Source organism: Rissa tridactyla, chromosome 6 (genome assembly GCF_028500815.1).
Source record: "Rissa tridactyla isolate bRisTri1 chromosome 6, bRisTri1.patW.cur.20221130, whole genome shotgun sequence".
Lineage (NCBI taxonomy): Eukaryota > Metazoa > Chordata > Aves > Charadriiformes > Laridae > Rissa > Rissa tridactyla.
Genome location: NC_071471.1, coordinates 39,043,312 through 39,071,130, shown reverse-complemented (window position 1 = coordinate 39,071,130; position 27,819 = coordinate 39,043,312). Strand labels below are relative to the sequence as shown.

At 39.3% G+C, this 27,819-nt stretch overlaps 1 protein-coding gene across 5 annotated transcripts; it reads left to right on the top strand.

Moving 5' to 3' along the window:
• Positions 1-62: 62 nt before the first annotated feature.
• On the top strand, positions 63-27,599 carry LOC128910900 (solute carrier family 22 member 15-like). 5 transcript variants are annotated; one of them, XM_054204868.1, is made up of 12 exons: positions 63-1,355; positions 4,002-4,148; positions 7,637-7,769; positions 8,449-8,613; positions 10,215-10,344; positions 12,062-12,283; positions 13,948-14,088; positions 15,890-15,975; positions 20,115-20,223; positions 24,521-24,593; positions 25,026-25,189; positions 26,110-27,599. In XM_054204868.1, the coding sequence occupies exons 1-12, from the start codon at positions 1,296-1,298 to the stop codon at positions 26,120-26,122; spliced, it is 1,443 nt and encodes a 480-aa protein (XP_054060843.1). In that variant the 5' UTR covers positions 63-1,295; the 3' UTR covers positions 26,123-27,599. The 5 variants fall into 5 exon arrangements, with proteins under 5 accessions (XP_054060843.1, XP_054060841.1, XP_054060846.1 ...); XM_054204866.1 differs by lacking the exon at positions 63-1,355 and adding an exon at positions 2,519-2,608; XM_054204869.1 differs by lacking the exon at positions 63-1,355 and adding an exon at positions 2,585-2,608 and having other exon boundaries at positions 3,741-4,148.
• Positions 27,600-27,819: the final 220 nt, after the last annotated feature.

Sequence of the window (27,819 nt, the reverse complement as noted above, 5' to 3'; positions counted from 1 at the left end):
AGTACTGAAACAACCTGTCTGAATTTTGAAGAGACTTTTAAAACTGTTTGAAGTACGACTAAACTGTCACTGAGGTTTTGCTATGGAGCCTGATGCTGATTTAATCTTAAATGAAACTTACCCTGCTAGAGGTAACTTGAAAATGCTTTAGTGTTACATATTTTGATTAGATGTTCAGTTTGGAGTCAACTCAAAATAAGATGCTTAGTCTCCCAAAAGAGTATGGCTTCCCGGGGAACTGTTGGACTTTTTTTTTTTATTAAATTAAACCACTTCTAGTGCTAGCCTCTTTTTAATATTTTTTTTAATTGATGCAGCTTTACTGTTGTTTGTGCCAACAAACAGATTTTGGTTTGTATTTCCTAGTCAAATCGAGTTCTTCTGGTAACCAGCGAAAGAGGTGCATAGGTAAACCTGAGCCTTTTCATTTTCAAACCTCACTTCAAGCAAGCTGTTAACACCCCCAGTAAAATCCAAGCAAAAATCCTCGGTAACCACATTTTCTGGACCTTTTTTGCAAGGCTTCCTACTTACTGCCTCAAAGGAAAGAATTTCTTGATATGGTAAATTAAGGAGAAAGATTTAAAAACTACTATTTATTGCTACTGTCTCCTAAGGCATTATGAAAATGTTTCCCAGAAGCATAGATTGATTGTAAGGGACCTTGCAGTGCTTCAGTTCCAAACGTCAGAACAGTCATGCAGTACTAACTCCCTACCTACTGAAGAAATTGTGGGTGTCAGAAAACAATGCTGATGTCTTCACCCCCGCCTTTGTTTGTTCAACTAATGTTTAGCAGGTAGCAGGAACATTGGTCAATGCGGGCTAAGAGCTGTCTTCCTGCTGTTTAACATGATGCTGGTGAAGACCTGCTCAGGTCTAGATTATCTCGTGATTCTAAAATAGTGCCAGTACGTATGTCCTAGGCTAAAATGTTTAAGAAAAAGCGGATGCAGCAATGGTGACAGTTTTTTGGGGCCTTTTTTTTTCCTTGAGACTTTTAAGTGTGTATTTTCCACATTAACGTGGGAAAACAGGTGATTGAACATGAGAGGGAACCTAATTGGTCTTGTAAAATCAGTAGACTTCCAAAATTATTTTCATCCTTTCTGTAGATCTCTTTAAGAAGAAAACAGGAGCCCGTCTTGTTCGTCTGTTGCTGCCACAGCTCAGCAACAGATTGCTCTGTTTGGACTAGGGTAGGAATCGCGAAAGCTGTTGGAGCAGAGGCTATAAAGACTTCAAATAAAACCTAGGATTTCACTACCGTCTGCTAATGTACGGTGACAACATGGATGAGGAAGCTCAGAAATTATTTAGAAAACCACTTTTATCCACACTGTCACAGTTCCAAGGTAAGCAGCACTTTGACCCTTGCTTAGCTCTTCCTGGGCAACATACCCACTATGTCGTGGGGCACTCGCTGCTTTCTCGGTGAGCTGCGCCGTCCCATCCAATCTTTCAACTCATTTTAGTTCTCCTGGACTAAGAGCATTTAAAGGGAGGTAATCCTAATCTACTGCCTCAAAGGAAAGTATTTCTTGATACGGCTAACTGGGGAGAAAGATTTAACCCCAAAGCAAAGATGTTATAAAAAAAACCAAAACCACACACACACCCCCCAAGAAAAAAACAACCCAAAAAAACCTGAAAACCCAACAACAAAAAAAACCCAACCACAAACAAAAACTCAAAAAACCCCAAACCTAACCCTGTATAAAGTTAATGAAATAGTAAAGCTGCATCTCTAAACATAATGCCAGGAAAAATGCAAGCGTAACCATGCGTATTATAATCTTGAAGGCACCAAAGGAGGCCACACACTGTGCTTTTGTTACACTCCTTTTCCCCAGCCCTAATTTGTAATAGTTGATTGTCTATTAATAAAGAATATCTATTTTCTAGAATAGTAATCTATTACTAAATAGTCTAATAATAGTCTCTATTCTTGATATGAAAATTGCCAACTTGCCTGGAGTTTCTCCTGTTGTCCGCAGGATGTGGAGTGTTTAGGTGGCACTCGGTAAACTGGATGGAAGCTACAGGGTGAGCAGAGCATTTGTGGTTGTTTAATTTGTTTTATGGAATCGGCACAAGCACAATGGGCTTGTTCTGTAGGTGCCCCGTTACCGGATCTGGCCAGAGAAGGCGACGCAGCAAAATTAACCTTTGGTAGCAGCCTGCAGTTACCTAGGCTAGATTAAATCCTGATGAAAAATCCTGCCTCTCTTAAAATCGAGGTGAAGGAAGGGAAGAGCGGGAGCTGCTCCTGTTTCCAGAGGGCTCTGGAGAGGAGATGAGGCCATGTCCCCTTCCAGCCCACCTCGAACAACCTCCCCTCTCGGTGGCCTTGCGAGGCTGTTCCCCACCCATGCTCCGCTCATAGAGCGATTCTTCTGGATCACTTTCTTTTAAACGAAATTAACGAGTGAAGTAACGAGCGCCGCGGAGCGCCGGCAGGTGGGAGCCGGTGAAGGGGGGGAGGCGGCGGGCGGGGCGGGGCGGCGGCGGGCGGGCCATGGCGGCGGGGCTGGAGGAGGCCTTCGGGGCGGCGGGGGAGTTCGGCGGCGGGCAGCGGCGGCTCACCGCCTTCCTGGTGCTGCTGCAGGTGAGGCGGGGCGGCAGCGGTCTTCCGAGGGTTTGCGGGAGTTTTGGGGGGGGGGGGGCTGGGGGTGGTACCTCTCGGGGAGGATGGCGGAGCAGCCCGCCCCTGGCAGCGTCGCGGCGAGCATCCTCTCCCCCCCCGGTTCCGTCTCCGCTTCGAAATAGGATTTGGCGGGGTTTGCGCCTTCTGCGAGTTGTTTTTCAAACCTCTTGCTGGCCTCGCTGCAGGCTTACGTGCTCAACTTTTCAAAGTTTATGATCCGTTTTCCTTATTTCTACGCGTATCTCCCACTTCTCAAAAACTGCTTTTTAAGCTTCTGCTGAGTGGAAGGAAATGGAGCCTAACCGCAGCAACGGCTTTTTTTAGTGTTTCTGGTTTGGTTTTTTTTTTTTTTTTTTTTTTTAAAATCTCTTGTGAGAAGTGGTATGCAGGGTGCTGTCTTTAAATAGCGTCCACACCCCCGCATGCAAACATTTATCTGTTCCGCTCCTTCAGTTTCTTCGTAACAAGCTTCCTCCTGTTAGTGCAGGATTTAAACACTGCTGGGAGGGAGGGGGATTGTGCTGATCGCAGGGTTTTGTTTAGAATTTCTTTCTGCAATAATGTCCAAGGTAAGAACAGGAAAAAAAATGGCACGTTAAAGCAATGGCCAACCAAATCTGCCACCCAAAGATTTCCAAGGAAGGAAGCCATTCAAGATTCAAAACTGTTCCATCGATGGTAATGTGCTGAAAATCACCAATATGTGGATATGCTTAAGGATAATGTTATTTTAAGTTAGAAAAAATAAAATCAGATGCAAAGTCTGGAAGACATTCAAAACATCTTGAAGCCCGTAGCGATGAATAAATATTCTCATAAGTGTTTCTTCACGAAAATCTTTTTTATTCCTGCACATTCTGGTTCTCCTAATGATCTAGGTCAAGGTTTTAATCTCTGCAATGGAAAGAACTAGCAGAGACTTTTAAAAATATGATTTTTTTTTTTGACTTGTCACTACAGGTTGTATTCTTTGAATATAGTAAGTAAAATTTTTGTTTCTAATAATCTTGGTCTAAGTGTTAAATCTCAGCAATGAAACTAGGATGGAGGTCTTAATATCTTTCTTTCCTGTGTCTGTCTGCAAAATTGCAAGAACAAACTGAACAACCTTTCAAGAGGAAGGAGAGCGTTGAGATGAAGCTTTCGCTGAAAGTGCACCAGCATCTCTGGAGCAGTACCCACTGCTCCCAACTGCCTCGATGATCACATCTGGGATTTAAACACAGTAGACTGACTGCATTTTGTTTGTGATGCTGGGTAGGGGGAAACTGTTACCTGTTTAATGAAAATCTTATAGTATTCCATCAGGTCCCCTTGGAATTGTTTAGGGTAAATGATTATGTCTTATTTTAAGGTATACGTGGCTTGTCAGTCGATGCTTATTGTGCTTGTGGGAGCTGTGCCCGAGTATCATATAGACCAAGAGGGAATTCCGGTGAGCAGAGCTGAGCTTGCCAAGCATATCCATTTTGCGGACAACTTCACGTCTATAGTAACTGAGGCAAGTACATCCGTCGCGCCTAACCGTTTCTTCTCTTCTTGGGATTTGTGCCACTAGTGTAGGATGTGGCGCTTGTAAAAGCTGAGCACGGCTTAGTGTAATGTTTTGCTTATACTATTAAAATTACTGGAACTCACCCATCTGGCTCTCTTACTTTATTATTATTTTCAAATCTGAAAGTATATGACTAAGTTATTAGTTTAGCTTTCCTACATAAATCTAATACTTATTAATTTAGGCTAAACTTTCTATTATCTATTTTTTTTTTCAGTTTTCTTTACTTTCAGATGTTTTGGAAGTCATTACTAATGAAGAAGAATGATCATTTAACTACAGCTTATAACTCTGGAATTTAGGATGAGCTCCTCCTAATAATCTGTTTTCTACCAAGAAAGGTTCAATTTGTCTTGTCTGAGCAATCTGCTGTGCATGTAAGCTTTACCATGAGCTGCATTAGTTTCTCACAGAAGATAAAGATTAAAACTAGTGTGAAAATGAAACTCATGCACCACATGTCTGGGTATTTTAGCGTGTGGTGAGAGTGGGAGATGGAACAGATTGGAGTTTGCTGAGTGGGACAAAAGCTTGACCCTTCATCCTCGCGCCTTGTGAATTCCCTGCAAAAGGCTGTGTTTGCTTTTTGCTGGTCCCTGGGCTATAATCACTCAGGCGAGCATGAGTGACCTAGGTGGTGCTGCCAGTGCCAGAAAAAGGACTGCGTGGGTGGCTTGGCTTGTAGCGTGAACTGTCAGAGTCCTGCTGATGGAATTCATGGAGCAGTTGTCAGTAAACTCATATATGACAGGTTAGCACTTGGTGCCAAATTTTTACTTCCTTCCCATTATCCCAAATGTGATTGTGTAACGTTTATCTTGGAAAAATGTAGTGACTAGACATAAGAAAGAATGATGTAATATTGGATCATATCCTCTGTCAGAAACAGATTTTTTTTTTTTTATTGGCTTGTTTTCCAAGATCCCACTTCAGTTTTAGACTCTCAGCAGGATGCGTGATATGGGGTAGTGCTTAACTTACAATCATAAATCAGCAAATTTTACATTTAAAAACACAGTATTAGTTAAAATTCAATGTCTCCAAAATATGTAGTAATTCTCAAGACTCATTGAAACAAATTTATGTTCCCATTAATTTCAGTAACTTTATTGTAAGAATTTTTAAATTACATTGTTAATAGTCTTCTCATGGAATCTCTAGATGCTGGCCAATGTCGTGCTGTATGCCTAGTGGTCTAGTAACTAAATCAAACTGCCATGTGGATTTAAAGTGCTGAGAGGGTATCTGTTTTGGTGGTAGCAAAATTGGCAACGTTTTTGTTGGCAAGCTGCAGTTAATTTTGACAAATACTTAACAAGTTCCTTTTGTGCAAATAAAGTAGATAGACACGTTCTTTTGAGTTATATTCTTCACAGATTATTATATTGGGCTTGTTAAAATATGAGCAACTTCATGACATGCTAAGCAGCACAAGTATCAGTTTGCAATCTTTTTCTCTTGCTCTGTCCTGAGACAGGAAGCTGCTTTTGTAAAGTTTATTTCCGTTGTTTTGGCGATGGAGCTTAAACAGCAAATATTTTCAGTTCTGTTCTGGTTTGGCAGGAGCACCATTCTGCTCTGGGGTGCAACAAAACTTCAGAGCAGCTCTTCAGTTCTGTTTCAAGAACTAATCGTTGCAATTAATTTGGGCGTAACTAAGACTGTGTAAGTAATATCTCAGGCTTGGTTCATGGAAAATACAGCTGTTAGAATTGCTTCTTGGTTTGGCATCAACTCAGTCCCCTGCATTAACAAGTGGCGATGCTTATCTGGGTTCAGGAATGTCTTACGTTTGGTGTACAAAAGCTCCTTCACCTTTGAGAAGTTGATTTTTACAGCTATATCCAGGAGAATAAAGTTGTTCCATCTCTTGTATCAGCCTGAAATACTCCACAGACAAGAACTGGGAGTTTGAAATTTTTGTGCTGTGGAGTGCTAGCACGGAGAAGGACCTATGCCAGCAGTGCTCTGTGCCTTGGAGAGCACAGGCTGTGATATATGTGTATATACTTGAAGTTTCCTGAGGATTTGTGCCCAGGAATGTTTCATTGTTGAAGTCTCCTCAGAAAGTTAAGAAACCATAAGTTTCGGGGCTAGATCTTTACCCAATGTGATAGGGTAGAATTTACTACCCATCAGGGTTTAGTAAAAACCAACTGCAAGTGCTGCTGCACGGGAATTTTACTTCCCCAGAGTATCCAAAAGTCCCTCAAAACTCTGAAGTGCTGGGACACCGGGTACATTGCACTAAAGGCGGCGTCCTGTGAATGTGTTAAATCTTGTCCTGCTCCTGCAACCTATGTCTTGCAGGCTGCTGGATGGGTAGAGCACAGGTAACTGGTGGGTTACTGGGTGGCTGGAACCGTGTCTTCTCTGTACTTTGCCACTATGTGAGTTCTGATTGAGTAAAAGCATATGTTCCTTGAGATTGCTGTAATTAAAAGGTTCGGTAAATTCCTAATATTCTTCGGTAATCTGTATTAATTCAAGGCAGACACTTCAAGGCTGAGGTCCTAGTGTGCTGTATTGGATTTTGGTCAGGGGCCTCTTCCCTTACGCTTTTTTTTTTTTTTTTAAACCTTCTACTTAACAAAAGTAAATATGATTATGATCCTTCTTCCTTTCCCCAAAGGACATACTGCACATGCTGTTTGAAAAGTCAGCATGACACTCATCCACTTTTTTGAAAGTAATTTTTCAAGTAAATAAACTGGGAATTACTTGAAATACTCCGCTAACGATTAAATATTTCTTTGGGTAAAACTTTCATTGAGTTAGTTAACTTTTTTTTTTCCTGGAAAATCATTTAGGATTTTCTGACTGCCATTCTTTCCAAAGTTCATGACGTCAGCAATGTTTGTGTAATATCAGCAGTGAGTTTCTGTGAGTGGTGATTCTCCTTGTTTGTAGCAGAGGGGCTGCACAAGCTCTTGGCGTGCCTTGCCCCGTTAGGAAATAGTATAAGCTTCGTTCTGATTTCAACCCACCGTCAGTTCATTTTCTTCTCTTCTGACAATTTTTGATTTTGCTGCCTCAGTTTAGCTTTTGGATGAGGTAGAAAGTACATTTTCTAAAGAAAACCTATCATTTTATTTCTAACTTTTGTTTGATTATAAATGCACATGCGAAATAAGATACTAAAATATCAATGAGTAGTCAATAAGTAGTTCTTAGAGTTTTTACAAAACAAGGACATCTTTCCATAATCCTTTCCTGCTTCTCTTCTAGGGGGAGAGAAAGTAGAGAGAGATGTGAGTTTGTTAGGGAGGAAAAGGTATGACTATTGTTGGTTTACCGGTCAAACTTTGAACAAAATTTTAATTGGATATAAGGTGGTAAGAGAAGAATTTTGATAGATTTTTATTATTTTTGAGGAAGGTAGCAAGTTGGTGTTACTACTTTTAACAATAAGGAGATTCTCTTTTTTTTGACAGTGGTACCTAGTTGAACAAGAAGCCTACAAAGTAAGCCTTGCATCATCCCTGTTTTTTGCTGGATTGCTCATTGGAAATATCACATTTGGCCCTTTGTCGGATAAACTGGGCAGGAAACCCGTGTATATCTCAGGTAAGATTTTTAAAAGGTTTTTCTTAAGCATTCTATGTGGATAACATCATCCCTTTCTTTTCTGCCTGTGAGCCACCCTACCTGGAGGCTGCTCGTGGGTCACCTGCTCTGTCAATGATATGGAGTCGGCGATCTGTAAAAGCATTACACTCAGAGTAGAGCAGCACTACAGTTGGCTAGTATGAGTGTGCTGAGCAGCATAGCAGCTACTGGAATATCAATGGGAGATGAAAAATAACCTGGTTTTGCTCTGACTATCACTGTTGGAACCCAGTATTCCATGCATTGCCTAACCATATTGTTCCCAATAAAAATAATTTGCATTTTTTTGGAGAGGGTGGGGGAGAATGATTTACCTAAACATCTTTCGAGTGGGTTACTCATGTCCTGCTGTTTCGTTTTCCAGCTGTGTTTGCAGCCATAGTGTTTTTTTGTTTAGTGATAGCATTGTCTCAAGGAAACCTCATCTTTGGCATAGCAAACAAGTGTGTGGCTTGAAAATTTGTTGTAATTTTCATATTTCAGAAAGGTGTGGTTTCAGAAAGCCAAATGCAAGAGATTAGAGACAAGTACTATAGACTACTCATTACAGCCAGTAACTGACTGTGGTCCTTGCCTTTCTTTTGAGTTCAAGCTGCGTAGCGTTAAGTACTAATTACATTTTATTCTCTCTCTACAGGTCTATTTTTTGATGTCGTTTTTGGGTATGTCACAGCATTAGCTCCGAACTATGACGTATTTGCAGTTTCACGTTTTTTTGTTGGAATTGTGAATGGTGGAATGGCTCTTGTGTCATTTGTCCTAACACAAGAATATGTAGGAAAATCATTTTGGTCATTTACAGGTGGGATTTGGGAATATTTAGTCATTATTACTGTGCCATGTGTTGTTTGACTATCAGTATCTTACATTTTAAGTTTGTACCAAGTCAGTTTGTAGCATAAGCGTGATGTGATTCATCCAGGTTCTAACTTCTGTGGGAAAGGTGGCTGAATAAGGAAGATGTGATTTGAGTTTGTCTCATAAATAGCAAAACTGAGGTTTTAAAATTGGTACGTTGATTCCTAAAATTTCTCTGTCTGCACACTCTATTACATTAAAAAAAACAAACATGTTTTGGCAGATTCTGCCAATTTCTGAACGATGCTGTATGGTATCTTAGGAAGGCATTCTTGAAAGTGTTCTTTGAAGTTTCCCTGCACCACAAAATGACGTAGTGCCTGGATAGTGTTTTTTTCCAGTGCTTGGATGTGCTGACCATCCAGTATTTTTAAATGTCCTTTTTTGTATGCCTCTGCCAAGACTTAAAATAATTTAATGCTTGCATGTCAATCTGTTGCAAAGCTGGAGTAGCTCAGGCTGTAACGCCTCTTTGGCTAATGCAACATGGGGGAGAAACTTGGTCTAAATGCTGACTTGCCGTGGCTGCGAGCACATTTCTCTCTCTCATTTCTTCAGTTACCTCATTCCACTGTTTTTCTTATTTCTTCTCTGGACTCCTGGGGGTGTATGAGACCAGTTGTGGTTTAGTTATAACTTTCTGCCTAAATTTTTAAGTACTGAATTTTCTTCTTTTCCTGGGTTCGCTTTTTTGACTCACGCCCTTTCTCTCTCCCGCCCCTCCTTCCCCCTTGCCCTGTTGTCTCTCTCTGCTTTTCCCAGCCTTTCTCCCTGCAGGCCCAGCCTCCTGATGGAGCGAAGAGACAGTCCGTTTCCTGCCGCTTGTCGCTCTAAGTGCTTTATTCTAGTTCTGCTCAGCTGTTGAGAAAGAGGCGCTGAACAACTGCCCAGGAGCTGCTGGCTGCAGTGTTAAAGAAGCTCTCCTCCTAGCAGAGCTCCTGGCTGTGAGCTGGGCTTTGTGGGCGATAGCTGAGGGTTTCTGGGTTAGTACAAGATCTCCTGGGTTAGTCTGCAGAGGGTTTGTTAGGCTTTTGGAGTTCAGGTGACCCCTTATTTTCAACGTTCTTATTTATGCTTGTTCGTCAGAAGTCTGCTGTAATAAACCTCTGGCTTGCAGCTGGTTTTGTACTCAACTCGGTCCTTGTACTTTTATAACTTCCAATTTCTGTTCCAGCCTGCCACCTCTATTCAAGACTACCTTAATAGACTGAAATAAATTACTCTCAACACTTGCCCTTCCTGTCCTCAGGTTTTCTCTTTAGTCTGTAGGTTCCTGTTAATTTCTTGTGCTCTCCTATGTACCACCCTTTATGGTTGAAAGGGAAAAAAAAAACCCAAACAACTCCCCCATACGTTATGCAAAGTTATTCTTCATTGGGTTTGGGTAATATACTTAAGCCAGCTGGTTCACAACTGCCATAAAGATACCTCATAAAATACCTGCTGTTTTATTTATGTATATCATGGGCTAGGAATTTCAGGCTTCTGCTTAAGAACTTCTTTTTTTCTTTTGATCGCTTCTGTCTTTTGGTCTTGTATCTTCAGGTTCATTAACTAATTTGACGTTTGCAGTTGGCATTGCTGTTTATGCTTTACTGGGTTACTACATAAGAGAATGGCGCTACCTCACCTTGGTATCGAATACTCCAGGAGTCATCTTCCTCCTTCTTTCTTTGTAAGTGGTTCATGTGCATTATAATGATAAGAGAAAACATGCAGCAATTTAACAGTTACTTTTCTTCTCATCATTCAAGAGAGTAGTATGAAAAAAGATGACATTTTCTGTATGGTTTTGTGAACCAAGCAAGAGAAAAATCACATTGTGAAGGAAGAGGCAGTTTTAAATGAAGCAGAAGGTCAGGGTTACCCAGAAGAGAAGCTTGTGTTTCTGTTACTGTTGTAGTGGCCAGCGTTGCGAAGAGCAGCTGTGTGCCAGCTGTCCCATAAAACTTGATTACAAATCTGCTTGGGGAAGGGAAAGCCTGCCAGAGGCTGCAAGCTGGAGCATCAGCCAGGAACATTGCCTTCTGCCAAGGAAGGCCTTCAGCACTTGAGAACTTCTGGAAGTGATCCTAGTGGGATTTTAGAGTTTCTTTTCATGAGACACATGCAAAGGGAAATAAGTGAGAGCACTTGGAATTGCCTTTCTAGCGTGATACGCTATGTTTCTGCTTGCTTTTGAGGTCCCTTGGGTCTGTTCCTAGCACCGTTGTGCTTGGGTGCTCCTATTTAGAACTCCTACATGGACATTTTCATAAAAATTGTTATGAAATGCATCAGTACTAAAGGAATTAAAAGTGTTAGCTTTGTCTGGCCTGTGTTGTTACAAAATATTTTTCTAACAAATCAAGTAATATGCCTTGTATACTTCTGGTCACTTGTTGAAGCTGCAGAAGAAATAAAAGAATTAGTGTAGTAGGCTGTCTACACATTAGTACAGGGAGTGTCTAGCATACAGCATAGAAAAGAAAACCTTTTAATTTCAATTTTTTAAATTTTCAATTATTTTTTAGATAGATTTGCTCTTGAAATAAGTTCTGTTAAAGAACATGCCAAAAAGCCCTGTGCCTCTTCCTGTAATGAAGGAAAACAAAACCTCTGGGCCAAGAAAAGAAGTTCTGCCTAATGTATTTCCCTCTATGGTGTTCTGTTTCTGATGGAAATTAATTACTTCCCCCAAATAGTAAAAATACTGGGATCTTCTGAAGTAATGAAAGTTTAGTTTGGTTGTAGGATGTGTATCTGTGTTAGGAGTACCAGAGAAAGTAAAGGTTCAGTTAAAAATACTCCATTCCTTATTTTGTGGCTTGTATAAAAGCAGCAGCACGCTCTACAACCTGAAAAAAACAGGAATCGTGAACTGAAGTTGTGGTAAGCAAGGATGTTCTGATTATACTTGGCAATAGGAGATTTAAAACTTCTGTGGGCAGTGATGAGCTAGAACTGGAGCCTGAGAAGTAATTCCCCAATAATGCTTCTTTCCTCCAACTCGGAGCCCTTCCCATAGTGGAGAAGCTTGAAATACACTTTGTGAAAACAAAGTTTTGTCTGGGTTGTTCAGATAAGGGGATCTGAGATGCTTCCTGGACAGTGCTAGTGTAGCGTTTCCTAAGAAATCAGCTCAGCAGAAGTAAAGATTTAGATTTTAAACTCCTCTAACATGACTGAGTGCTTGGTCAAATATCTCCAACAATCCTGCTATAAGGTTACCTGTATTATTATCAGAGTATGTGGAATTTAATATGCAGAACAATGCAAATAGAATGTTTTTCTCTGAATTTTGTATTGGTACTTTAAAAAAAGTATTAATTTGCAAAATGGACAGATTGACGGTAGTGCTGTGTTCATAGGAATGAACTTCTTATTATTGATTTTCTGTTCTTTCCTGTTAGTATGCTCCCAGAATCACCACGATGGCTGTATTCCCAAGGGAAAATTGCAGAAGCTGAAGATGTGTTGCAATATATTGCCCTTGGTAATGGAAAAGAGAGATTAAATATAAAATTAAAACCAAGCACAGGAACTTTGAGAAAGGACGAATCGGCACCTGGTATCCTAAACTTAGTAAAACACCCGGTCCTTCGGTGGCGAACCATCATACTGATGTACATCTGGTATGTAATAACAAGATGCTGAGATGCTGTGAGTCAGTCAGACATGAGGAAACGATTAAGATTTTCATCCTTTTCTCTTAAAAATTCTGTCCTCAAAATAAATCATAAATTTGTCAGTTGATGGCAGACAATAATCTAAAATGATGCATTGTAAAGTTGACGTTTCTTTATTATTGCTGTTGTGGTTTATTTTTGGTGTGTTACTTAGAAACCGTTTCAAAACCTAAGAAATAATCTGGCGAGAACATAATATTTACATTGAGTGAAATGAGAAGCTGAAGTAGAAATTACTGAGGGGATTTGTATTTGAACCAGTTTTAGGAAGAAAAGGACTATGGGGATTAGACAACAGTAGAGATCTAGAGTAAGAATAAGTGTTAGAATAAGCACATTACGCAGGTTCAGTGGAGGAAAACCGTGGGCAAGGTAAAATACAGATTGCATAAGTTTATATTAGGTGCTGTCTTGAAAAGTGGTACAACTTGGAAAAAAACCAACCCCACCCTGAAGCGCAGAAGGATGTAATATAATAAATTTAGGAATAAATGGCAGTGTAGAGGGAACCCCTGGGGTGGGGAGGGTGTTGGGTTTGTTGTTAGAGTACTGTTAGAGTAGCAGCTGTTGCAAATTGGCTTGAGCTAAAATGTGTTGGAAGAACAGCTCTTTTCCAGAATGCCAAGAAGAAGTTTTCCCTTTAAAGGTCAACATCATTTGAGACAATTGTCAGGATGTAGACGAGAAAAATCAGTAGTTCCATGTGTGGGCTACGCAGAGATGTGGGATAAGTGACAGGAACATCTTTGCTAGGTAGGACCTTTCCGGAAGCATCTTAGACTTTTAAGTTGCTGGTAGGTAAACATAAGTAATTATGATGATGAGAAATTGCACAAAGTCATTCTTACCCTCTATAAGAAGAGGTTGCAGCACTGGTTTTTCTGTCTCAAACCCCGTTAAGATACAGCTCATGGACCTGTTGGAGTGGTGTCGTGGCAGTTGTCACCCAGCTCCTTGTGCTGTTGCCCAGGAGCCTTTAGCACCACCCTCAGCTGTGATTGACAGAGACTGTACTTCTGCCTGTATGAGGCAAACCTTTCCTTTTCTACATCACTTGGCCCAGATTCTGCTTGGACAGTAAGGGAGCGACGAGGGAATAGGCAAAATGTCTGTAATATCTGATGGTCTTTCCAACCCACTGTTTTTTTGTGGGGCGGGGATGTGGGGGCTTAGTCTTTACAAGGAAAAGGGATCATAGGTTTGTGGGGGAAGCCTTCCCTAGATTTGAGGAAGACACTATGCGTTAAGCAGTGGCTGTACATATAATTTTCTTTCATAGGATTGCTTTGCAACAGTTAAGCATCATCTGCTTAGAGTTAAGCTTATTAGATTGCTAAATAACCTAGGAAAAAAACCAAGCTATTAGAAAATTTTGAAAGTTATGCTGTGCATATATATGAGTACTTATTTCTGTCAAGAAGCTACTTTGTTTAGTTAAATAAGAACTACTCTTTGCCTTGTTTCCCTTTTTGGAGGGGAAATAAGAGTTCTCTTCCTAGCATGTAACTCTATATAGCTCATCCATAACTCAGCATAATTTACTTTCTAAATACCTCCTTAGCCCTAAAGACTGGTTATGTTAGTAATGTAACTTTTATGGTTATTTTTAGGTACGTCTGCAGCTTTGTGTACTATGGACTAACTTTAAATGCTGGTGAATTAAGAGGAAATCTGTATTTAAATGTGGCTCTTTCTGGTCTTGTAGAAATTCCAGCATTTCCTCTCTGCATGTTTTTTATTGAGAAGTCCTGGTAAGAAGAACTTATTTCCTGGTTTTCTGCATATATTTGTAGATAGCCTAGAAAAATATTAACATTTTGCTCAGTAAGATACTTCACCGTTTTTCTAAACAGTGTTTATTCTTTGGGGATTTACTCTGCTGCAAGGGTTTTTACAGTTAATACAGAAATGGGACTCTGGTTTTCTGCCTCTTCTCTTTTTTAGTTTTGTTCATCTTTTGAATTACTCAAGCGGTGAGCTTTTCAATGATTAATGTTATTAAAACGAGTTTGGTCTTTATGGAAAAAAGTGAGTTATCTAAGTATCTATAGCTTATATATATCTCCTACATATTTTGTTGAGAATTACTTGATTTTGTACTGCCCACCAACTGCAGTTGAAAGCAATTTGCAGCGTTGTTCACTTGTACTTAAACTTTTCAAAGAGAACTTTGAAGTGAGAGCCTTTCAATTTTTGTTAAGGCTTTAATGATCGATGTCTCTGTATTTTTATACTCCTTAATATATTTGGAGGCCATTCTTTATGTGGGTACTTATTTCCAAAGCCCAAACAGTTTGGCAACCCAGAGCTACTCAGGGTTTCATGTAGCCTTCAATTTGAGTATCTTTGTAACTATATTTTTGGTGTCACTGAGGTCAGTGGCAAAAATCCCATTTTCTTCAGTCAGGTGAGGGTGTCACCTTTTGGTTTTTTTGGGGCAGTAAAAAGGTGTCAGCTTGGTCAAGCTAAAAAGCAAAACGACCAGCCAACCTTCACCTCAAACCCAAGAAGCCTGAGTCAAGGACATGCATTTAAACTGCACAAGTCCTTTTCTATATATTTTTTTTTTCCATTGTAATTTGTCAAACTAATTGTGAATTTCAAGCTTTTGGTTTCCTGAAGCGAAGATCTGTGCAGCTTTAGGTGCTTAACGCAAAACAGGGTGTGACAGGCCAGCTGCTCTGTTTTCATGCAGTTTTAGGGAGCAGTATCCTTAAAGTATAGCTTTTTTGTTGCTAAAATATTTAGAAGATTTTAAAAGCAAGTATTCTATGTTTGTTATAGATACTGTATTTCTACTGGTATGGTAGGTATGGTAACTATTTCTACAGTTAGAAACAGCTGTGAGACTTTATAAAGTAACAAGCATGTACAGTATTTCTACATGCCTGCAAACTGTTACTAAGGATATCTTTATTTGTGGTTCTTTGCAAATAATTATGAAATATTTAAGTATGGCAGATGTGGAGGTGGGCTGGTGATTTGCTATCCTGTCATCTTCTCTCTTATTTTAAAACACTAGGCAGTAGAAATATCCTCTGCTTATTTCCATGTGTATACCGTTAGACAGAAAAGCATACAAAATAGTTTTACTCTGTGTGTCCCAAGTGCATATATTTATGCAAAGTTTTGTAAAAGAGAAATACATATTAGGAAGCATTAGAATTACATTTTCTTGACCAATATTAATTTGATCTTTGTGTGTATGCACTGTAATACCCTTTTGGTGACAGGGCCCGTTGCCTTGCTCAGTACAGAGAGGAAAAAAATCTGTGAGTTCTTGTTGCTGACGTAGATGGGTTCTTCTCAAGCCTAAAAATTCAATAATTTAAAAATCAAAGCTTGGGTAGAAATAGGAAGGCTTTTGTTGGAGTACTTCAGTACACAGAACTAGGAAAATACTGTAAGAGTTGAATCACTTATCAAGGTGTAATAGATTTATAACTGTTATTAATACCGCTGTGTACTTTAGTTGGTATTTTGCAGACAAATTCAAAAAATACAGAAGGAGTTTGTTTCTGTCTTCATCTGCATGCTCTATTTTCCTTCTAGGTCTGGAAGACGTAAAACTACAACATGTTTTCTGATATTTGCAGGATTTGCATGTATATTTACCATGTTTTTACCAGCAGATGCTGGTAAGTATGTACTGCTGCTCAAGTAGATGTTTGTTAATTTGGATAAAAGCTGACAAAACAACTTAACGAATATTTTGTGACTGAGTATATCAGGGCATAAAGCCCTGTCCATTTATACCCGTCTCTTCCTTTTGGGGCTGGTCAGGGAGCCAGGGTCTTGCCTGTATTGCTTTTAACTTCTTGCAGGCATGATTTGACCCTGTTAATTGACTAAGTTTGACTGCAAGCCCTTGGCTCTTTGAAGGTCAGACCAAGCTATCACCGTCTGTCTCAAATACTGATGCTGCATTCATTTGTCACTATTAAGGAGTTTACCTTGTAATACTGGATTTAATAGCTGGAGCGCAGTGCAGTGTAATGTCAGTTTGACTGGATCTTGACAGTGTGAGATGCCAAGCCTATTTTTACATTTGTTTTGGTGGCATGTAATATTTATAGAAGTAGGAACTGAGATTTTCCTGAATTAGAAGCTTAATTCATCATTAAAAAAACCAAACCACTAGAAAGCTTTAAAAAAATACTTTGTACTTGAAAATTACAAGTCAGAATTGCAGTATGGAAGCCATAGGGATGGCAAGAAGCTTGCTGCCTCTCTCAATCTCATGTTGTATATTGCGGTACTATGCAGTTGCGAGGACAGCTCATGGCAACAGTTGGAGTATCATCAAGTATATTTCTCATCTCAAAAAGTGTGTTTTTTCTAACATTGTCAGTGACATTCACGTATATTAGGTCTTGTATTTTCACTTTTCTTTCCATTTCAAGTATAGTTTTTCTGTACTAACCTTTATTTTAGCTACTGAAAACTTATGTCGATATGACACTGACAAGTAGAAGCAGCTGCTCTCTGCTTGTATTGTTCTTAATATTGCTTCAGTAGAAATACTTTAGCCTTAACAGTGTTTTCACTGAGGAGCATGAGCGGTGTGATTACAAGGTAGCCTTCTATAGGTTGTGTTTATCCTTAGCAGATATAAATGCTGCCTAGCATCCCTTTCAAATTGATCTCGGAAAAGTCTCAGGAAGAAAAACAGAGATAAAATATCCCATAATCCTATTTGCCGTGCTTGTGTTAATTGAAACCCTCAGATGTTTGTTGCTCCTTTTACTGAGGCAGTTTCTTCCTTTGTTTCCAACAAGTTTGCTCATTAGTAGTGATTAATCAGGATAGGGTAATAATTCCTGAAGAGTTGCTGAGTTTCAGGAAGTCCTCTACCTTTTCCAGTTGACTTGATGTTAACCCCATTAAAATGTCTGACTTTCTGCTGTGGTGAGAATAAGGCTGGTTCTTGGCCCAGTGTGATCTGTGTCAGTTAAATACAAAGAAATTCAGCTCCAAGCGGGATGAAGATGAGTCATGTTAGATGAAATGAGGATTGTTGCATCTCTAGTCTGACCCTCCTGTTACTAAGGAGAACACTTCTTACGTTTGTCTACGTCTGCATTCTTCTGCGTGATTGATTTTATTACAGGGGATTTAAGATTCTATTGAGATATTGGGGACTTGCCTGTTACGTCTGTAACCTTCACTCAATTTCTAAATAACTCTGCTAACTTGTGAATGAGAATCTGATCCAAGTAATTTCCCCTGTGGAATCGGCCAAGAACATTTGTGTTATTAAATATGTGTACTGAATTTGAGACTAAAACTGTCTCAATGGTTAAGTAAAAACTGATACGTCCCTCAGCTCCGTCTTTCCTTATCGCTTAGAACTCATCAATTAATTTGTGCGAGTATCAGATTGGAAGACGGTGAGGCAGAGTGGCAGCGGAGGGGGAACGGAGCTGTAATATTATTTTCTTTCAAAAGCTGCTGTAAAGCACAAAGACATCTGCATTTTGTCTGTCCAGCAAGCCAAGAGGACTTTTAGTCTAGGGGTAATGAGATTTTAACTTTCATTTAGATTTATCTGCTTCTGTTGAACACATAGTAATGTTTTGTGATTTTCATTGATGTGCTTCCCACTAAAGGAAAGAAAATTTGCAGTTCTTTAAATCAGTTTTGTCTCAGCTTTTGTTAATGTTGGATATTTTTTTTTTTGGTGTTGAGAACGACCCTTTCTTGGTGGATATTTTTTCTGAAGTAAACTTAAAGACTCCTTTAGTTTCAGAGGTACTGCTTAAGTGAACTTATACTTATGAAGATGACAGCCTGAGGGTGAATCTACATAATGGCACTGCAAGTGAGGCTGCTAACGGCATTGATGGCATCAAAACTTAATCACAGAGCAACTCCTGTTCTAGAAGATCTTAAATGTCAGCACCATTTGTCACCGCTGTCCCCCATTTTACTTCTCTGAATTCTAAAGATCAATTAATGGAAGACTGTCCCTTATCAATAAAACTCAAATGCATGAATTTAGCGAGAACTTACAACTTTGCCTTTTACCCAGGTTTGAGACAGTCGCCCCGACTGTACTGTTTCAGGCAGAATTGTGTGCAAACTGCTGCTACTGGATGTTCAGGTGAAAGGGTGTTAGACAAAATACAGTGGAAGGGCTAAAGATGCTGCGTGGATGTGCTCGGCTGGACCTTGCGAATAACCTACAAATGGTCACCAGAATCCCCACAGGAGAAAGTGCATTCCTGCTTGATGGCGTTACATTTTATAGACGTAAAGAAAATAATGGACTATTCTGCAAGAATTGCTAAAAATGTGTTCCAAGACTATGAGGAAAATATAATGACTATCCTTGGGCTTACTTACACAAGGCAGCTGATGTGAAGTGAATTTCCAGTGTGCTTCTAAACCCACAATAATTCCCTACGTGTCCAGCCTTCAGTGTCACCCGAGGGGAACCTGGAGAAGACAGTGCACTTTAAATTCACTCCTGAGCTTCCGAGTGCTCATTTCACTGTCTAGACAGGCTCTTTCTTCTCTTTTGATAGTAAGACCAAAACTTCCCAAGTGCACTAATGCTACGTTTCTAATATGTGGAGATGCAGTATTCAATTTAAGTCTCCCTGGGAGAGAAACAGCAAGTTTTAAAACACTTTTGAGAACTACAAATCTCCTCTTCGTCGCTTCATGTTTGGCTGATGGAAGAAAAGGGATGTCCCAGCTTTCTAATGACACCCAGCAGGGCTCTGAGGGCCAGGCTTGCACCTTTACACCTGTCAACTGTGTGTAATATCATCCCAGATCTTAGTGAGCAAGAGGAGAACTTGGATGAAAATGTTGCATCTGTCTTGCATGAATTACAGACATAGCTGCAAAAATACATCGCACTTAAAGAAATTAAATCAAATTTCTGGATTTCAGTTCATGTACACGTGAATTTCTGCTTCAGTTGAAACAGAATCTGACTTGATCGGATGAATAGAACTGAAAATATTCAAGGGCAAAATTAAAAGAAAAGCAATTGAGGAGCAATTGGAGTTTCCCATTAATTAATCGACATCATTTGATCCAACTCAAAGCATGCTAAACTCAGTGCTGAGGAAGAGAACCTGAAATACAGATAGTTGTAGCATTCATTCTTTTTTCATGCTTAAAAAATGTGTATATTAAATGCTCTTTTTGTTAAAATGGATGGTGCAAACATAGCCATAACCAAAATCAGGATAATAAAAGCCAGGTTTCTTTTGGACTTTCAAAGATGCACACTTCAGTTTAGCCAACTAAAGTCTGGCTGTTAGTAAACTGGGCTGCATTAGCATTTCTTCTTGCCAATTACAAAGCTGTTGCATTTTAAATCCCAACAGGATGTCCTTGGGGAGCAAGTAAACCGTTGAGGTGAATCAAGTTTTATGGCTTTAATCTAATAAATTAGTCCAGGAGGCTATGTTTTCTGTTCCTGTCTAAAATGCAGTTACCTGGGAAGGTATTCTGACCGCAGACCTGGAAGCATTAGCCCTTCCATTTAGAGCTGTGGTAGTTTTATGCTTTCCCAAATAAATGGGCCAGATTTTTCTTGGTCCTAAATATAATTTTATGTATCAGATATTACACTAGCTCTTAAAAATGGTTGGGAAGAACTCAGGTACTGCTTTTGTGCTTGCGGTTGAAAAATGTATGGCTGAAACATTCGTTTTGCGTGATGGTCTCTTAAAGAGGATGGGATGTTTTCAATATTGTGTAAAAAAGAGTAAGAAAACAGACTATTTATGCTTACAGCTTGTTTTCTCTTTCCTGAAAGGTCTGCTCCTCAGTCCCACTTTGTTAGCTTTGTGTGGAAAAATGATGGTCAGCGCGGCTTTCAACATTGTGTATATTTATACATCTGAATTATATCCAACAGTACTGAGGTAATTCAACAGAACTTCTGGGTAAATGAAAATACTTTTCTCACCCAGCGATACTGATTGCTGGTGTGCTTTAATGTTTATCTGTAATTATTTTTACCTGAAATGTCAAGATGAGTTCCTTCTGTAATTAAGGCAGCTCGCCAGGGCTTGAAAGGGCTTCTCCTATTAGTCACACGTTTTGCAGCAATGCACTTTCCCAGGCTGTTTGTGGCACCTTCCTCTAGGTCTGAATCCAGAATAAAAATATGAAAACCACCTTCTTACACTGGCAATGCTAGGTGCTGTATTTCTCATTTCTACTATTGATTTTGGGGAGTAAAATTACAGGGTACAAAACCAAACATAATGATGTAATGGAAGTGTATGCTAACTTAATCATAAATATAGACTATGCAGTAAGGACTGTTTACAGTCCTCCTATATACTTATACCTCCCATATGATTATGTTTGCCTGCTGAAAAACAAGTGCTTTTCTATATCTTTGTTACTTAAATATTCATAATGCAACTCACTTTAATAGTTTCTGTATGACAGTAATTTGCTTTACACCATTTAATTCATGAACAGGTGGGCTAAACCCTTAGTTTATTTTTCATAGTTCTCACCAACTCTTTGCGAGGTTACTCTCTCTCTCCTGTCGTCCCAAGATAAACCTGAGATAGGAAAATACAATACCACACAGTCTTGTTCTTCTCACCCCCGTCTTGGTTCCACGTGACTTTCTGAATTTCTAAGCACGTGTTCAGAATTTGAGCCATGTTGCACTACTTGCTCAAGAAGAGCAACTACAGAACTGCTGCAAAAATTGAGCCCTCTTTGGAGAGAGCAGGAACATTGGAAGCTGATGTGGAGTAGGAAGGTGTCCCAGCTGGTGGATGTGTCCGCTAGCACCATAGAGGTATTTAGGATGGTGATGTCAATCACCTGATTCCAGGACACTGAGGGCTTTTGCGGGGAAAGATAAGTAAATGTGGATCACTCCTTGGATTGGCTTTTTTGTTCTTTTGAGGTTCACAAATTACCCTATGTTACGGAGGCATAAAAGCTGGTCTGTGAATGCAATTTTTGCGGTAATACTTGTGAGGATGGAGGTGGATTGACTGTTTCTAGATACCGAGCTTCTGATTCTTGGCGCAGGTTTAGGGCAAGTCCCAGGGACACTGACTGAAACTGGATGTGAGGGTTTGTTTGCATCCCTGTCCAAACCCTTGTATTCTTTAAGGCCTCTTTTTTTTGTTGTTTTTTTTGTCTTCAGTGGCTGGTTTTTGACTTTTTGTTTTCCTGTCCCCTCTGGTTTTCTAGAGTTGAGAATCCAGAGAATTAAGTCTGAAAATGTTTTAATTGCTCAGTGTTTGCTTGATTCACTGTTTTCATGTTATGCTGTCTTCCAAAGTCCCATTGATGTTCAGTACCCAGTACGTGATGGCTCATACCTGGCAGGATTTACAGTAGTGGCTCTTTGTGTTTGAAACTAGATGTTTGTGATTAGGAAGATTTAATACATAAATTAATCCAGTGAGGTGCTGCTTCATCTGAGAATCTGCACTAATATTCGGGCAAAAAAGTAACTTTATGTGTCAAAGATACAGACGGCCAGTGGAGAAAATGCAAGAATGAATATGGTTTGAAAAATTAGCAGCTTTATTAGATCACTCATGTTTAATAATACGACAAACTGCTACAGTAAACCATATGAAAATTTCTCACGTGTGGAATTTTCATACATTTAAAAGTATGTTTATCTCTCCAGTACTTTAATTGCAAGTATAGTTCATGCAAGAAAAGCAGTGATGGGCAAGTGTTTAATTTAAAGCGAAACATGAGCACCATCTGGTGGTCCTTGCAAAGCTTTGTGGTGATGCTGGCATTGCTCTGACAGTGGAGCTAAGGCACGCCATGTGATGAGACACACACCGTTCTGGAGCAGTGGAGAGGAGGTAGAATAAACTTTTTTATTATTTTTCATTTGGATTTCATTTTATTATTTTTCATTTTTTGCAGAAAAATTAAATGTCTCCAGTATTACTGCTCCTTATTTTAAACCTACTTATTACTTTAAGCACGAGGACTGTTAGGCATTTTTTTTTTTTTTTAACTGGTACATGGAGTAATGACAAATACACCTCATGCTAGAAATGGGGGGGTGCTGTGGGCTGGAGAGTGTATACCTGCTTTGGGCTTTTTTCCTTTTTGATATGTCTTTAAAATACCTGCTAGGGAACAGAATTTAAAAATAAAAAACATTGCTACTGTTGCATTTTGTACAAAAAGGAAGGTTGTCTTTGGAAACAAAATGTAATCATAGCTCTAGTAATATAGATGTAAAAATAAACTCGTGGGTTTTTTCATGAGAAAATGGTAGAATCATAGAACGTGTTGGGTTGGAAGGGACCCTTAAAGAAGGTCATCTTGTCTAACCCCCCTGCAGTAAGCAGGGACATCTTTAACTAGATCAGGTTGCTCAGAGCCTCATCAAGCCTGGCCTTGAATGTCTCCAGGGATGGGGCCTCCACCACCTCTCTGGGCAACGAGTTTCAAAGTGATGACATCCTTGTATGTGATGGATGGAATCAGACTAACTGGCTTGAGCAAGGCTCCAGGCTGATGTGATTACCCTGGTTGTAGAGCTATTTTGGCTGGCATTAGCTCAGCGCTGTGCTCCGTGGGATGGTGGGAGCACGTGCAGCCGTCAGGTTCAGTAGGCTTTCTGGTGAGCGTGGTGGAACTGGGGCAGTAAGGTAAGACAGAGTGGGTGGTCAGCTATCAGCAGCGCAGCATCTCAAGAATACTTACTAATAGTATCAACTTGGGCAATAATGCATTTTTCCTCTTGAATAACATGACGTTGTCCTACGTGACCCAAACGCTGGTGAATTCTGAATTAAAGATATCCTAAAGTCTTTTAACAACTGCTTTCCTTCTGCATCGGAATTGAAATGACACAGTTTGCATTTAGGATCACCTTTTGCTCTAGTCCAGAGAAAACGGAGCCAGCAAACCTCTTGATGGGACAGGCTTAGGGTCTGTGGGAAGGGTGCTTCTAAATGAAAGGTTCACACACAGACTGGTGTCTCTCATCTGTTCGGGGATTTTGTTGACAGGGGAGGTGCTTGGCCTTGTCCTGTGGGGTTTGGATCAACGCTGCCTCAATGTGAGGAAGCGTGGGTTGTTATTTTCCTTTTCCCAAGAGGCTCTGATGAGAGAAAAAAGTTATTTTGTCTGTTTATTTTTACACCAAAGTCACTGGCTTCTCATCAGCTCCTTCCATCATCTGTTTCCCTTAACCTGTGCAAAGGGCCATTAGGAAGGGATGTGCAGGTGGGTGGTTTTGGTATACTAGTGACCCATGTCACCTCTCTGCTGGTCATCTTTAATCCTGTCACTCTCTTCCTGTCTTTGGAGGAGGAAAAGGAAGCGGGGTGAGCGGGAGCAGCTCAGCTCAGTGGTGTGGCTGAGGATGATGATGGATGAGAGGAAGCAACTGAGAGATGTAGGAAAAAGAATGGCCACCATGAGCTGGTTCTTGCTGTCTCACTGATGATGGGTGCTAATGTCAGTCTCTGGAGGGGCTGTTAAATATTTAGGAGTTGATACAGAGATGTAAGATTTTGGCATTCAATCAGGAAATGAAAGACTTTGAGGATTTTTGTAACTTTCTCTGAAGAGGATCTTTGAAGAGGATCCTGCTGTTCTAACCCATGCTCTGATTATCACAGTCTGGATGATATTGTTTTAAACTTGTCTGAAAATTGAAGGGAGCGCGGAATTCAGCAGCCCCTCTAGTGACACATCTGGACAGATGTTTTCAAGCTTCACACTGGCAAATAATTATTTTCTGTGTGGAGGTAAGCACTGACTTTTCATCTCTGCAACCTGAGGTGGCAGAAGAGAGGCTGAACTGGAGATAACATTCAGGATCTTCTGTCTGAAGATCCTGCCAAATTTTGAAATCATTGCCCCATCCAGCACAGGGATGTCCAATTAAATTGCCCTGTAAGGCAGGTTGGAAAACCTCTCTCTTTGTTCAGACTTGTGTGAAGGATTGCACAACAGGGTGGTTTTGCTAGGGTTTGAAAGGGCAGGGTTTACCTTGCTGGCAGGTAGTTGTAGAAAATCTTCAGAGTAACTGCTGGAGGTCTGTAAAAACTTCTTTTTTTTTTTTTTTCTCTTAAATAAAGGCTATTGGTAATTAAAAAAAAAAAGTGTAAGTTGGTTCTGACAGTGTCACCACATGTTTGTGCAGGATTCAGTTGTGTGTTCTGAAACTACAAATCTTTCATCCTTTGTTTGAAACAGAAACGCTGGCTTGGGTGTCTGTTCCATGTCCTGCAGATTTGGGGGCATTTTGGCTCCATTTGTGCCATCTATGGTAAGATTATTTTCTACTTTTTACACAACTCAGACTTATTAAATTCTCTCAAAAGCACTTTGCTGATTTTGGCACCATGTATGCCTGTATTTCTTGAAAAAATGTTTTTATGAAAAATTAAATAATGTTCACTCAGTTTCAAGATTTAATGAACAAGGTGTTTCAAAATACTTGGTATTTTATCCCTTTTGGAAATAATCTAATGTTATTCCATATCTGAGTTTTTAGGCACATAAACAAAGTTTTTCTTACAAAGCTGTTTCTGTGAAATGACATTTTCTGGGTTTCTTTGTTCTACCAGTGTATAGATAATTGCACAGATCGCTGGAGTGAAAAGTTGTAGTCTTTTGGTTTTGACTGCAGTTCACATGGATTGTACATTTTAAGATCGGGAAACAATGTTTGGTGTTTACTGTGGATCTTTAATTTTAGAAATCTCTCAGTCCTTCTGTACCGTTCGTGGTGTTTGGGATCAGTGGGCTGTCAGCGGGATTCCTGACTCTCCTTCTGCCAGAAACGCTAAATAAGCCAATTGCTGAGAGCATTGAAGATCTCCAGGGTCCCAAATACCAAGTGCTTAAAGACAAGGATGCAGAGTAATTTATTGTTTTCTTTTTACTGTAGCTTTGCGTTATTTTCCCCTCTATCTTACGCAAGCTGTGATTTAGTGCGTGTTGCTTAGATTGTGCATGAGCGAATGTGAGCATGAAGTTTTTAAAGCCGTTTTTCCTTCACGTTTAGTGGGAGATTTTTGTTTCCTTAAAGGAAAACAAATTTTAGAAAGGCAGTCTAAAATAACCAGGGACAATACATTCAGCAAAATTCCCATGCTTTTGCAGTAAAACAACTAGGCATATTTTTCACATATTGTAATGTGTCTTTTTGTCATGTTTTATAGTGGAGCATAATCAAAAATTAATATATATCTGAGGAGGTGTGTTATCCTTTATTAGTCTCCTGGGTTAGAGCCATTTAAAGTGTTTTTCTGTTGTTGATATGCACTAAGGAAAACTTCTGAAGTGGGAAATAAAACCTCTATTTGTTTCAACGGGTAATAGAATAGAAAATGTGAAGTATGTCCCCTAAGTTTAGGAATGGCTTCCCAGAAGAATTTGTTTTAAAGGGAGATGGGGGAATTCATATAAGAAAGGAATTATTAGCTTAGAACTAAGCAGGCTTGGTGTAGGTATAAAAGAATATATGTTTTTCTTATGTTTTTCTTGATATACTAGATTGTTAATTATCTGGTAATTATTGTACTTAATCAGTTTAATCATACTACACATGCTATTATGCTTTTTTTTTTATGCCTAGTACATAATAATACTGCATTCAGTTGAAATAGGGAAAAGTATTTTTAATAATTTTTAGGCTTTTCAAAGATCATTTCACTTCTGATTTAAAAAAAAAAAAATCAATGAATTCTGGTTTTCACGCTTGCTAGCCTATAAAATAGGACAAGAAAAATAAGACACATAAACTGCTTTTCAATAATTATTATTCTTCTGTCTGACAGGGAAACCAGTTAGAAGAAAACTCTTAAGTTTCAGAAGGCCTGTCTGTGGTGGAAAATGAAGCTTCCATTGAGAAGGTGCTATAACAGTCCAAGGGCAGAGTCTTGCTCTATATGTCTGACAAGAAATGTTGGAGGACTCATGTATAATGCCGTCTGTTGCATGTTGAGCAATTCTATATGGAGGCAAATTGAGAAGATGGGAGAAGTTGATCAAAGCTTGTGAGGAAAGAGGTGACAAATCTGTGCATTAATTTAATGACTTAACAAAAGCATCCTTTGGATCTTTGGACTTCTCAACTGCTTGTTAAAATGAAGTATTAATTTATTTTATAAGATGTAATTGCTAGCTTCAGATTAAGCTATAATGTTGTAATTGAAGTGATGGGTATAATTTAAAATTTAGATGGCCTTATATATTCAGGCAAGCTGTAATCATGAAAAGTAACAGCATCCTGTATGTGCTAATTTTCTCTTCAGGGTTTTTTGCCTCTAAAATACAGTATACCTCACATTGTGTGAAGAGACCAAAGATTTTTATGAGTTGTTGGCCTTAGTATGTCTAGCATACGAAACCTGAACAGGAGATCTGAAAGGAGAATAAATGGATTTTATTGAGGGAGTAGGTAATTTTTTAATACAGTTGTACATGAAAAGATACGTAAAGTTAAAAATAGTACTGGATTGGAAAAATTGTGTCAGGTCTTTAAGAGGTGCGTTTAAAGGGGAGGATGAAGTAACCTTCAGACAAAGGTTATTAAGTTCTAGCTGTATGTGTGGAACTAGAAATTGAGTTATATATTGTATAATATATGTAATAATATGTAATCCAATACATTTCACATAAGATTTGGAAATTCTTCCTGCAAGGCGGGTCGGGATGTTTGGTTAACAGTAAATTTATATTGGAATAAATGCATCACAAATGTTACAGGTTTTTGATGGCCAGCAAAATGTTGTTATTAAAAAGAAAATTATTTAACGTTTCTATTATGAGTGCTGCTTTTTCCAGGATGTTTACCCAGGCTTGGGTAAGAGAATGCTTGTATCACTTTGACTTTTGGCCCTTTATCAAATGCATCTGGTAGGAAAAGTTAATGAAAGGCCTCTGTATTTTCAGCAATTTCCGTAGTTAAATAGTAGTTCTCCAAATGGACACACACTTACACACACACACGTGTGTACACATAAGCACACGCAGGTTGCTCTGCCTGGATGCCTCAGAAATCTGTGCTGCGTGCAGGTGTATCAGTCCAGGTGAGCCCTACAAATAGCCTGGTCGGGTCCCCAAGAGGGTGAAAATGAGTTGGCAATTAGAACAGCATTTAGATAATGTTGATGTAAAGGTGGATTGCACGTACTTTTCGTAACCTCTGGGGCTGAAGCTTGATGACAAACAGCCTATAGAATATGCTGCAAACTTTTATCTTCTAATCATTTATTTATTCATCATTTTTGTAATGTTGCACTTCTGTGAGGATTAGAGTTGAGTTTGTGATTTTTTTTTTTTCTCCCGAATAACATTAAAGCCTTCCGTTGCATTAACATTTATAACCAGAGTGACTGATTATACCTCTTCAAAGTATAATTGGGTCAGCAGGGATATGGTAAAGACCAAGTTTTGTTACTGTTGACTTCAATTTTTTTATTACAAGAAATAAAAGTTAATAAGAAATGGAATGATATAAAGTTGTATTCCCAAAGCAGAGACAA

Excerpts from the sequence above, each read along its gene's own strand:
- LOC128910900 (XM_054204866.1), top strand. The coding sequence starts at position 2,519 with ATGGCGGCGGGGCTGGAGGAGGCCTTCGGGGCGGCGGGGGAGTTCGGC. Across the intron at positions 15,976-20,114 it reads GTTTTTACCAGCAGATGCTG|GTCTGCTCCTCAGTCCCACT; the intron begins GTAAGTATGTAC and ends CTTTCCTGAAAG. Across the intron at positions 20,224-24,520 it reads TTATATCCAACAGTACTGAG|AAACGCTGGCTTGGGTGTCT; the intron begins GTAATTCAACAG and ends TGTTTGAAACAG.